Source organism: Aotus nancymaae, unplaced genomic scaffold (assembly GCF_030222135.1).
Source record: "Aotus nancymaae isolate 86718 unplaced genomic scaffold, 86718_ANA_hifiasm-v0.15.2.pri h1tg000058l, whole genome shotgun sequence".
NCBI classification, from domain to species: Eukaryota; Metazoa; Chordata; class Mammalia; order Primates; family Aotidae; genus Aotus; species Aotus nancymaae.
In genome coordinates, this window is record NW_026988472.1 from 51,733,145 (window position 1) to 51,746,876 (window position 13,732).

A 13,732-nucleotide genomic window follows, 5' to 3' on the forward strand; every position below is an offset into this window, starting at 1 on the left:
AAAATTTTTTCATTTTTAAAAATTACTCCATAGACTGTAAAGTGAAGATCAGTCTACAACCCATACCACCCTGAATGCACCTAATCTCATCTTCTGATCAAGAATGTAAAGGGAAGATCAGTAAGCGGTTGAGTATGTAACTGGAAAATGTCCAAATAGAAATATTGTTAATGAATGTTCCTTTAATAGTAAAGAAAAAATTATATTAAAAAAAAATTAGAATAGAGATTATAGTACCTATCTCAAGATTAAATGAAATCACATAGACCAAACGTAACAGGTGGTCAACAGATGCAAGCTTAATGCTGTTCCCAAGTGATTGATGATCAACTGATGTTCTAGACCAGGGATCAACACACATTTTATATGAAAGACTAGATAGTAAATATATTCCACTTTTTGGGCCATATGGTATCTGTCTCAACGGCTCAATTCTGCAGCTGCAGCAGGAAAACAGCTGGGGACAGTATGTCATGAATGGGCATGACTGTGTTTTAATAAACCTTTATTTATAAACATGAGCAGTGAGCCACATTTGGCCCATGAGCAGAGTTTGCAGACCCCCATTTAGAACATTTTCTTTGGGTCACAATATCCAATGTGTGCTATTAAGCAGTCTGTCTTAGTTGCTGTCAATTACTGCCTCTCTTTACAGTTAAAACTCTGTGATGTTAAGAAATTCAATTCATTTACAAAATCAGCAGTTGCTGCAAAACGAAGCCCCAAGTCTCTAATTTCCCTGAGCCTAAGCTGTTTTCCTTATTGTGTTTTCTTCTTAACTTGGTATTTAATGCTGTTTGGTATTTAATGCTCTTTGGTTATGATGATGTTCTTGGAGAAACATAGATGCCCATTATTCTTATGGCACAGATACTTCTAACCTAAACTCTTTCCTCAGGCCACCTCTAAGGCTGCTGGATTTTGCATTTTTCTTTCCAGGATTTTTAGTGCATGCTCCCTGGGCTTTCTCTCTGCTGCTCTGTCCACATCCATCACATCCCACCTGCGTGAAGCTCACACGTATAATTCATCTTGGCTGGTGATTTCCAGTTTTTCAGTTTTCCCACATCAGAGGTGACTGCCCCAGAGCAGCCTTCTCAGCCTTTAATTTTATTTCGGCTGGACAGTAGATGAAACGGGGTCTTGGCAGCTGGAGGGAGGGTCACATGCAAACTTATTTTATTTGCAAGAAACAGCTGAACAGGTCTGAGACTGGCGATGAAATTCTGCTTTGGGGATATTCGGATGCAGAAGAAAACACAACGTGAACCCAATTTATTTTTTTCTGACACCTCTAAAACTATATTTCATACTTGCTCCTTTTTATCACCTTCTCTGAGCGATGGTCTAAGTGGATGCCTGGGGCTGGTGGCCCTCCAGGATGAGAGTTTCACTGGAACCCCGGGAGAGAGCAGACACTTAATTCAGAGTCAAACACAATGACAGAAATAGCAAAAAGCAAAGGTTCATGTCAGACCCGAGCCCTGGGCAACTTCCTGAGTTTTCTACTTTGCGGTCAAGTTAAGCCTTTAGAATGCTTTTGAGGGTGTCCCTTCTTCGGGGTACAATTTATTACATTTCTATTAAAATACAGGGCCGCCTCTTTCAGACTTCTGTGGCTGGAGGGGATGATTGTCATCCGCTGCAGTTTTTCACTGTAATGAAAGCATAACTGGGAAGAGCCTGCACTGGGCTCCTGGGCTGTGCGGGGTTGGAGGTGGTAGGTGCACTCCAGATGCAGTTCTTGGTGAAGGTGAAAGGTCCCTCTAAGGTTGGTTTGTAGAGCTGTCATAGGAAAGGGGTCGAGATCCACACCCCAGAAGAGGGCTCTTGGATCTCGCACAAGAAAGAATTCAGGGCAAATCTGTAGAGTAAATTGAAAGCGAGTTTATTAAGGAAGTAGAGGAATAAAAGAATGGCTACTCTGATCATAGACAGATCAGCCCTGGGGGCTGCTCATTGCCCATTTTTATGGTTATTTCTTGATGATACGCTAAACAAGGGGTGGATTATTCATGCCTTCCCTTTTTAGACCTTATAGTGTAACTTCCTGACGTTGCCATGGCATTTATAAACTGTCATGGCACTGGTGGGAGTGCAGCAATGAGGTCGACCAGAGGTCAGTCTTGTTGCCATCCTAGTTTTGGCGAGGTTTATCCAGTTTCTTTACAGCAAACCGTTTCATTGGCAAGGTCTTTATGACCTGTATCTTGTGCCGACTCTATCTCATCCTGTGACTTAAATGCCTTAACCGTCTGGGAATGCAGCCCAGTAGGTCTCAGCCTTATTTTACCCAGCTCCTATTCAAGATGGAGTTGCTCTGGTTCACATGCCTCTGACAAGGCCACTGAGTCACCCCTCCAGGAAGGTGGGCACTGAGAATTGTTACCAGGCAAGAGGCTGCCTCCAGAGTAGCCATGTGGCAAGCCAGGTCTCACTAACACAGGCCTCCATAACAACTGTTCCAGCACTGACTGTGAGTGGTGAAGTTAAATATTAAAAGCTGATAGAGGCCAGGCGCGGTGGCTCACGCCTATAATCCCAGCACTTTGGGAGGCCGAGGCGGGCAGATCACAAGGTCAAGAGATCAAGAGCATCCTGGCCAACATGGTGAAACCCCGTCTCTACTAAAAATACAAAAATTAACTGGGCATGGTGGCGTGTGCCTGTAGTCCCAGCTACTCCGGAGCTCGGCAGGAGGATCGCTTGAACCGGGAAGGTGGAGGTTGCAGTGAGCCAAGATAGTGCCACTGTACTCCAACCTGGAGACAAAGTGAGATTCCCATCTCAGGGAAAAAAAAAAAAAAAAAAAAAAAGCTGATAGAGCCAGTGCCCTCATACAAAGGCTGGAATGTAACAAAAACCCACCAAGTGTTTCACCCAGGCCTCTTCTGGGCCTTAAAGCATGACAAGATAATAGAGGAATTCTTAACAGGACCCATTTAGGATTGAACAAGCTTTATTAGGGATCTGAAGGAACTCCCCAAGTCTCCACAAACAAGCTTTGTTTGGGACTAAAGGAACTCCCCAAACCTCCATGATTTATCGTGAGACAAGGAAAGGGTAATCACCACAGCACCTGGACTCATCTAGATTAAGTACATTTACTGAGATTCCAGAGGAAGGTCTTCAGGACTCAGACCTTAGTTATAGATTAAATGAAGTTAATCGCTTATCTCTTTAGATGAATACAAACTTACATGTAGATATATAGCTTAGAAGGTATATAAACTCTGGAAAACTTTGCAATTTTGAGTTGGTCTGGCAATAATTTCCAGGCCTTCTCCCGGTAACCTGTTACAGAAGTAAAAACTCCCTTCTCTCCCAGTTCTTCTGCATCTCATTGGGCCTCTAGGATAATCAGCCCAACCCTCGGTTTGGACTGGGAACAGCCGGGCTGTAGAATGATTTCTGAAGGCTTTTGACCAACCCCAAAGTACTTTTCCATAGTAAAACTTACAAAAATATCAAGTCCATTCATTTTTTTAAAAGCACTAGCCTGGTAATGGGTCAGGCACTAATTTCTTGACTCTTCGCTTTCAGTGGGCCAGTTGGTATTGAATCACCTAATTTTGGTTCAGGTGTTTCTGGCATTATATCTGCAAAGCACAGCCCCTGAATGTGCAAATAGTGTGAAACCCAAATTGTGTGAATCCTTAGATAAGGATTATGGTTCTGGAGGCAGGATTTTCCATGGATTTGGAGGCAGTATTCTTCTGGTTACACCCTGAATTTCCTAGAGTCACAAAGCATTTGAATGGTTTTTAAACCTGCTCTTATGTAGTACGATCTAATTAATGTACCAAGAGGGTGGTGGCTGGCTCTGGTTGTAGCATTACTTGACTCCTGATTCAAGGAATCTTTTATGATTTACTAATTTCTAGAAATTTAGGGAATGTTGAGAAGACGTTGAACTAAAATTTAACCCACCTCCACTCCCTGATCTATTCCCATTTAATTTTTTTTAATAGCACTTATGGCACTCTATATTTTATCTTTCCTTAAAAAATAGAAGAGCTGTATTGAGATATCATTCATATACCACCTAATTTACCCATTTCATGTGTAAAATTGAATGCCTCTTAGTATATTTACAGGTTTGGGCAAACATCAGCACAGTGCATTTTAGATCACTTTCATCACTGCCCAAAAGAAACCCCACACTCATTAGCTCCCTCTTTTCCTTCCCGCTCCAGTCCCTGGTAGCCAATAGTCTACTTTCTGTCTTGATGGATTTGCCCATTCTGGACATTTCAAATAAATGGAATCATACAACCTGTGACTGAAACTGCCTTTGCAAAAATTATAACTGAGAAAATTATGGCAATGAAAGACAGCAGACCTAGCCTACATCATCTTGCTTCTAACTGTCACTGATGGAGGGTGTCCAGGTTCTTGGCATCTTGAACAAAGAATTGGACAAAACGCACAAACAAAGCAAGGAAGGAATGAAGGGATTTATAGAAAATGAAAGTACACTCTGAAGTGTGGGAGCGGCCTGAGCATAGGGACTCAAAGGCCCCGTTACAGAATTTTGGGGAGTTTAAATACCCTCTAGATAGTTTCATTGGCTACTTGGGGTATGCCCTATGTAAATGAAGAGGATGAAGTAAAGATACAAAGTTATTTACTTGGCCTATGCCCTATGGAGAGGATATTTCCTGTGGTAGCTAAAGTGTGAGTCGGCCTTCTGTTCCCTGCCTCCAGACCCTATTTTCCTGCCTCATAACCTCTAAACTGTCTGGGCATAGGCCAGCCTGGCTTTGGGAAGGAATTTAGTATATAGTTTAAATAATAGTCCTTCTCAAAAGACTAAACTGTTCATGTAAAACAAATGAAAGTCCACCAGCCGACAAGTCAAGATGAAAGGTACTGGAGTTCTAAATATTACCAGCCACTATTCCAGATGTCATAAAATTTGCAACTTCCCCAATTACTCTTGAAGGTAACATCACTATTGTGAACCTAAGATCAACATTTTGAGATTTTTTTCAGGTTTTTGCATTTCTAACAACTGCATGACCCAAACTGGACCTGCCAACCAGTTCTGTGGCCCCCACACAGAAACTGACTCAGCATAAGAGAACAGCTTTACTCCTTATGATTTCATCCCCAAGCCAACCAATCAATACTCCTGATTCACTGGCCTCCTACCCACCAAATTATCCTTAAAAACTCTGATCCCCAACTTCCTGGGGACACTGATTTGAGTAAAAATAAAACTGGTTTCCCACACAGCCAGATTTGCCTGAATTACTCTTTCTCTATTGCAATTCCCCTGTCTTGATAAATCAGCTCTGTCTAGGCAGCCAACAAAGTGAACCCCTTGGGAAGTTACATGACCTTTTGTACCTGGGTTCCTTCACTGAGCCTCGTGTTTTCAAGGTTCCGCCATGTTGGCGATGTAGCAGAACATCATTTCTTTTTGTGGCTGGATAATATTCCATTGTATAGATGGACCACATTTTGTTTATCCTTTCACCATGCAATGGACATTTCTGTTGTTTCCACCTCTTGGCTATTATGAATAAAACTGCCTTTGCAAAAGTATGACAATGAGAGAAATCTGACATGGCTGACTCTGTCCTGCTTGTAGCCTCACAGGTTGGCCATCTTTGCTCATTCCTGGGCATGGGACAAGCTAACTTTGGAAGAAATTTAGTTTATAGTTTAAATGATTTTAGCCCTTCCCCTAAACTAAACTGTTTTTGGAAAACTAATGAAAGGCCACCAAGTTAGAAGGATGAGAGGGGCTTGAATTCTAGATAATTATCAGGCATTATTCTGGAGGTTGCAAGATTTGCAACTTCCCGAATTACTCCTATAGATAATGTCACTATGGCAGAACCTAAGGTTGGCCTTTTGAGATGTCTTGTCAGGTTTTTGCATTTCTGACAATCAGATGGCTCCACCTGGACCTGTGACTCAGCCAGTCCTGTAGCCTCCACCCAGAAGTGGACTCAGTGCATGAGGACCATTTATCACACCCCTATGATGGCATCCCCAACCAATAACATGCCCCCTACACTAGTCCCTTCCCGCCAAACTATCTTCAAAAAACCTTCAACCTCCCAGCCTTCGGGGATATTGATTTGAATAATCCGTCTCCCAAGTGGCATCGCTGACCTCACACCAATTAAGCTTTCTCTTTACTGCAATGCCATGTCTGGGTGAGTTTATTTTATTTTTGCAGTAGGCAGGAGGAACACATTAGGCAGATATACTATGAACACCTGCGTACACATTGTGTGTGTTTGTGTGTCGCCGTAAGTTCTCATTTCTCTTGGGTATATGCGTGTGTGTGTGTGTCTCCGTAAGTTCTCATTTCTCGTGCGTGTGTGTGTGAGTGTGTGTCTCTGTAAGTTCTCATTTCTCTTGGGTATATGCTTGTGTGTGTGTGTGTATGTGTGTGTGTGTGTGTCTGTAAGTCCTCATTTCTCTTGGGTATAATCCCAGGAACAGAACTTCTAGGCACCATGCAGGCCTGGACTTTGGCTGCATTGTTCATTCTGCCTGGCATATAGCAGATATGCACCAAACTCTTGTAAAATGAATAAATGAATTTGAAAATCCTAATCGGAAGGTCTCTGTCCAATCCTTGACTTTTTTCTGATTGACTCTACGATTTGGGGAAAGGCCAAAATGTTTCTTGACCTCAGTTTTCACATCTCTAAAATTTTGGACTGGAATAGATGATTTCCAAAATGGCACAAGAAGTAAAATATATGAAATGATGGGGTTGAGGTTACTTTTCCCTTAAAACATAGGAAAAATGACCAATAACTTTTAAATAGGGGTTGGGATTTATGGATTAAAAAATGGCTTTGTAATTATTTCTAGCTCTTAGAACAGAAGGCATTTTTCAAGTGAGACTCTCTGATGAAATCTTTAATATTTTTATACTAACAATGGCACCAAAAATGCTATGTCGGCTGATTTAAGAATATGGGAATAACCACAGTAAGAAGCACTTATTAGTGGATAAGCCATAGCAATAAGTATACAGAGAAAGTTTTATTAAACACCTGCCAATTTTAAAACATTGGGGTTTCTTCCTAACCTTTTTAAATTAAAAAATGGAAACATATACAACACAGAGAAAAGAATGGCAATGAATATGATGTAACTCAGCTTCAGCAGTTCTCAACTGCTGACCAATCTTGTTTCAATTACCCCCCCACCAACTGGCTTATTTTGAAGTAATTCCCAGACATCACATCATCTTATCCATCAATATTTCTGCACCATATAGGATTTGGGTGAAGATTTGAATTTAGTTGAGGCTGAAGCTCACTTTCAATCCAATTCAACATCAATTTATGAAGGCTTGAGCTTTTGTTGGCCTCATCTGCGTTGTGTGGGCGATAGGGAGATGACTATCACACGGTGTCTGTTTTTCAGGCTTTCTCTAGTGGGAAATGAAGCACCATACAAAGGAGAGAGTGCAGCTTTCCCTTCGTATCTTTGGGAGATTGGCTCCAGGACCCCTGTGGATACCAAAATCCACAGATATTCAAGTCCCTGTTATAAAATGTCACAGTACTTGCAAATAAACTACACAATCGTCCCATATACTTTAAATCATCTTTACATTACTTAGAATACCTCGTACATTGTAAATGCTATGTAAATAGTTGCTATACTGTCTTGTTTAGATCATAATGACAAGAAAAAAAGGACATACATGTTCAGTACAGACATAATCAATCTTGTTTCTTTTTTTGTTGTTGTTGTTGTTTTTTAATTTCCATCTATAGTTGGTTGAATTCTTAGATGCAAAACCCACAGATACAGAGAGCCGGCTGTAATGCACCTCGAGCGCTGCAAAACCAATAATAGAACTACCATTTGAGGTGATAATGGTCAACAGCAAAGGAGGAAGTTCATATTGTGAAAGGAGGCCAGGCACTGTGGCTCATGCCCGTAATCCCAGCAATTTGGGAGGCTAAGGCAAGAGTATCTCTTGAGCCCAGGAATTCAAGACAAGCCTGAGGAACAGAGCAAGACCCCTTCTCTACAAAATATTTAAAACATTAGCCAGGTATGGTGGCACATGCCTCTAGTCCCAGCTCCTGTAGAGGCTAAAGTGGAAAGATTGCTTTAGCCTAGGAGGTTGAGGCTGCAGTGAGCCATGATTATACCACTGCACTCTAGCCTGGGTGACAGAGCAAGACCGTGTCTGAGAGCAGGTGGGAGAGAGAGAGAGAGAAAGAGGTGGAGGGGGGAAGGGAACAGAAGGGAGGAAGAAAAGAAAAAAGAAAAGAAAATGGAAGAGAAGAAAGAAAAAACAGAGAACAACAGAAAAGAAAAGGAAAGAAAAGAAAAGAAAAGAAAAGAAAGACTCCCTAGTATTGGGTACTATGCTTACAACCTGGGTTTGTACATCAAACCCCAGCAACATGCAATGTACCCAAGTGACGAACGTGCACAGGTACCCCCTCAACCTAAAATAAAGCAGAAAATAAAGAAAAAATATTTTTTTTTAGTTTTTAAAAGCAGAAGCCAAAGTTTAATTATAGAAAAAAAAATGCATACTGATTATTATAGTTTTAATTCTAGAGCTACTATTTGCCTCTTTTTAAAGGATTGCTTTGACAATTTTTATCAGTTCTTGCTCCTTTCTAATATTTTCAAGTTTTGTGTACCTATGCAACAATCTTGCATGTTCTTCACATGTACCCCAAAACCTAAAATACAATTAAAAAAATAAAATAAAATATAAAAAAATAAAAAAATTAAAAAAAATTGCTTAAATATAATAAACATATTTCTTTAATTAATTTTAAAAAAAAAAAAACACTGGGAGCCAAGCTTTACTTAGTCCTTGCCTATCAGCAATGCCCTATTGGTTTTCTGCAGAGACCTAACATCAATTTCCATCACTGAGTTCATGACTCATAGATTTCATCATATCCTTCACCTGGAAATGTTTGAGTCTTTCTCTAGAAAAGGCTTAGCAGGAACTAGTGTCCTGTTTCATTTTCCAATCAAATGATTCTAGTAGCATGTTGTTTTTTTTGTTGTTGTTGTTTTACATACATTTGAAACCATCACATGCAGGCATTGCGTGCAGGATCACTGCTATACAAACTTTTTTTTTTAAGCAGAAGAATATGTCCTCAGTGACTAATTCAGTGATGTTATTTTTCATTGATACATATCTTCCCCCTCATATCCCATTCCTTAAATATGCCTTTTTGCCTATAGACCAACCATTCATTACCATTTTATGCTATTGTCTTTATTTACAAAGTAGAGCAGCTTATTTATCCATTTTATTTTTTATCTACAAGGATTTTATGGAACAAACTTACCAAGGATCTAGAACACTATAACTGGCAATTTCACTTGCTTTTTTTCACCAGTATGTTCACGGATAGTATCTTTTTGAGTGTCCCTCAGATGTGTATGGAGGAGGTGGTGGGGGACAGAGAGTGACCACCTATAATTTGAGGAGCTAAACAAAATAAAAGAAGATCCTGCATGACATTTATTTTGAAATACTTTAATCATGGTATGTTAATGTGTGCTGTTGAATGTCTGCTAATTTAGCTGCAAGGAGACACACTTTGGCGGGTACCATACTAGTATATGACATAAATTATAACATTGTATTATATGCGTGATAACATCGTGTTACAGCATTATATAACATTAGGTATTAATTAACATAATTTTAATCTAGAAACAAACCTTAGCCACAAGACTTTGTTTCTTGCAAAAAGATGTTTCATCCTCTGTACTTGCTCCTTGATTTCTGGGGATATGGTGTCTCCTTTGAATTGCTTGGGTTTTTTTAAACAAGCAAGGATTCTATTAGTGTTAGCAGTTGCTTTGAGGTCCACATCTGGATATCTAAAGTTCAGAGGTCCTGAGGCTGCTGAATGGACCTGGGAATGGAAAATGGGAGCAGTTTTATCAAGAGACAAGAAAGCAAGATTGTAGAATACAATTCACACTTTCTGTGGCACAAAAAGTCTTCCCATTTGTTTTGGCCACTTCTCAGTGCTGCAATCACTGACCATCCCAATCTGTAAAAATATTCATTGGCTAAGATGGCCCAGAATTGATTCTTGAAAGGTTTTTAAATTATTCTTTTATTTTATTACGTCTTTATTGCTTTTTCGTTTAAGTCTGAGATGACTATTGTTCATTTTTTGTTAAGTCATCTGTCTTTTATTATAAATATTTTTACTAACCCAAAGGTTGGTAAATGTCACCTAATAGAGTGAAATATTACTCTTTTCTTATTCCTTAATGGTGAGTACAATCTGGACAATGATACATATTTATTAAAAACAAATTAAACTAAAATTAAACAAATAACTACTTTTTTTCCAAAAATGTTAACAGCACAGGGAAAAATGAATACGAATAGTGTCAACATTGTAAATCCAAGTTGTTCTCTCTCTCTTTTCTTTTTTCTTTTACAAAGAACAGTACATGGCATTGCCTACTGAAGATGGAATTTAGCACAAAAACCGTCATAGATTCCATCAAAGAGATCATTAATGTCTCAAAACATCTCCAAGGATACATGATCTACAAAGGACCACAGAGTGCCGTGCAGAATTGGGTTGAAAAACTGAAGAAGGCAGATAGAGTTTATGGTAAGTTTCTGTGTTTCTAGACTGTCCTTGAACTCAAAGCCATGGGATTTGTTCGAATCCTACACACTGTTTAAGGCATTGTTTAATTGGTATCTTCTGTGTGAGGAATCATCAGTGCCATGCACCACTTTATAACCTGGGACTCTGGCCACAGACTCCAGTGTCCAGCCTAGCAGGGCTGGACCATGTGAAGAACTTGTTTTGCAAGGACAGGAGGTAGCCAAGGCCTGGAACCCAAACAGGTTCCATGACGTTCTTGAACATCTTCCACGCAGGTCCATATTACAAAATGGTGGAGCACAGGCTCAGATTCAGAAGCTAGTTCATGCATTCTCTATGAAAGTGCTGACTTTCTCTGCCATGGTGGAGCTTCCTGTGGCCTGCCCAGATAAAGGTCTCAGCATTTTAGCCTCAGCTGGTAGAGCTTCTTTTTCCTGGCCTTTGGCTTGCTAAGTCACTGTCCAAGTATCTGCATAGCAACAACACATGCAGCTATAAGCAGAAGTCCCAGGTGGTGATGCCTATGATGTTCTGGCTTTGGTAGATACCCAAGCAGAGGTCCCAGATGGTGACTCCTGGGATGCTCTCACTTTAGTAAGTTTGATTTCAGCTTTATATCACTTGCCTTAATAGTCAAGGTGTCCAAAGTCACAAATTCAAATCCCAATGGAAGAAAATAATAATTTGTTACATGACTACAAAAATACATTCTGATGTCTCAAATTTATTCCACTGATTATTCTTTAAACTAGAAGAGCTATGTGTCAACACAGAAATGGTCTTTATTATGGAGAACAAATATCTTGGAATGTGTATACTATCGATTCTAGATCAACAATGTCATTTTCAGATTTGCAGGGCAGCAATGTTTTGCTTAAAACTCCCTCCTCTTAGATGATTGCAGTAGTCACCTTAGTGTCTATATCCTGAAGGTGTCCTTGATACTACATTTTTTGCTCCTCTAAAGTAAGGGGGCAGTATGTGGTCCCTGTGGTGAGAGTGGGTTCTTCCTGCCCGTTCCTGGAGTGGCATGGAAAAACAGAGCATGGATTTGCAGAAGAGCCACTTGAGAGAGAGGTAGGAAAGTCTGCATTCATTTAAATGCAAGCTCAAATATAGCAAATTTAGTAAAACATGTGGGAAGGGTTTTTTTACAGAGCAATTTTCTGTTGCCTAGGATATAAATCCGTAGAGTCTTTCTGTGTGGTGATTGGCATTTACAAATAGGAACCTTCCCTGTTTTGCATGGTTACATGTTAGTTAATGTTTGCAATGCCTCTTGAGTCACTAATTATTGTGCTTGTATTCCATGCTGAAAAAATTAGAGGGGAGGAGTTTCACCTCAGGCTTTGGCTCTGAGAACAGTACAGCAGAAGCTTTGATTTTCATCCAGAGAATGTAATGGGGGGTCGAGGTCTCCAAATGACCAGGAGTCAGATGCCCTTTGATGCTGTGCTGTTCTTTCAGAGGAACCCACATTCAGAATTCTCTAAGGAAGGAGCAGGGACACAGGTGCTAAACTTTGCCTCAGAGAGGATCTTTTTGGGTGGCTGGCAAGATGGCCGAATAGGAACAGCTCTAGTCTGCAGCTCCCAGAAAGATCAATGCAGAAGGCAGGTGATTTCTGCATTTCCAACTGAAGTACCTGGCTCATCTCATTGGGACAGTGGGTGCAGCCCACAGGTGGCAAGGAGAAGCAGGGTGGGGCATCGCCTCACCCAGAAAGTGCAAGGGGTTGGGGAACTCCCTCCCCTAACCAAGGGAAGCCATGAAGGACTTGGCGATGAGGAATGATGCATTCTGGTCCAGATTCTATGTTTTTCCCATGGCCTTTGCAACCCACAGACCAGGAGATTCCCTCGGTTGCCAACACCACCAGGGCCCTGAGTTACAAGCACAAAACTGGGTGGCTGCTTGGGCAAGCCACCAAGCTAGCTGCAGAAATTATTTTTTCATACCCCAGTGGTACCTGGAATGCCAGCAAGATGGAACCATTCACTCTCCTGGCAAGGGGGCTAAAGTCAGGGATCTAAGTGGTCTAGTTCAGCAGATTCTACCCCCCCATGGATCCCAGCAAGCTAAGATACACTGGCTTGAAATTTCACTGCCAGCAGAGCAGTCTGAAATCAACCTGGGACACTTGAACTTGGTTGGGGGAGGGGCATCCACCATTACTGAGGCTTGAGTGAGCGGCTTTCCACTCACAATGTAAACAAAGCCGCTGGGAAGTTCAGACTGGACAGAGTGCAATGCAGCACTGCAAAGCTGCTGTAGCCAGACTGCTTCACTAGATTCCTCCTCTCTGGGCAGGGCATCTCTGAAAGAAAGGCAGCAACCCCAGAGGGTCTTATAGATAAAACTCCCATCTCTCTGGGTCAGAGCACCTTGGGGAAGGGGTGGCTGTGGGCACAGCTTCAGCAGAATTAGATGTTCCTGCCTGCTGGCTCTGAAGAGAGCACTGGATGTCCCAGCACAGTGCTTGAGCTCTGGTAAGGGACAGACTGCCTCCTCAAGTGCATCCCTGACCCCCATGCCTCCTTACTAGAGAGACATCTCCCAGCAGGGGTCGACAGACACCTCAAACAGGAGAGCTCCAGCTGGCATCTGGCGGGTGCCCCTCTGGGATTAAGTTTTCAGGGGAAGGAACAGGCAGCAATCTTTGCTGTTTTGCAGCCTCCACTGGTGATATTCAGGGAAACAGGATCTGGAGTGGACCTCCAGCAACTCCAGCAGATCTGCAGCAGAAGGGCCTGACTGTTAGAAGGAAAACTAATAAACAGGAAGGAATAGCATCAACATCAACAAAAAGGACGTCCACACAAAAACCCCATCCAAAGGTCACCAACATCAAAGACCAAAGGTAGATAAATCCATGAAGATAAGGAAAAACCAGCACAAAAAGGCTGAAAATTCCAAAAACCAGAATGCCTCTTCTCCTTCAAAGGATCACAACTCCTCCCCAGCAAGGGAACAAAACTGGACGGAGAATGAGTTTGACAAATTGACATAAGTAGGCTTCACAAGGTGGGTAATAACAAACTCCTCCGAGTTAAAGGAGCATGTTCTAACCCAATGTAAGGAAGCTAAGAACCTTGCAAAAAGGTTAGAGGAATTGCTAACTG

At 41.3% G+C, this 13,732-nt stretch overlaps 1 protein-coding gene across 2 annotated transcripts in view; it reads left to right on the forward strand.

Annotated features, from left to right (window-relative positions):
* Positions 1-13,732, forward strand: part of PUDP (pseudouridine 5'-phosphatase) — a 343,821-nt gene that overhangs the window by 155,535 nt on the left and 174,554 nt on the right. For both annotated transcript variants that reach the window (XM_064364540.1, XM_064364539.1), the window contains exon 4: positions 10,436-10,610. In XM_064364540.1, the coding sequence (XP_064220610.1) occupies positions 10,436-10,610 (175 nt within the window). The remainder of the gene's footprint in view (positions 1-10,435; positions 10,611-13,732) is intronic.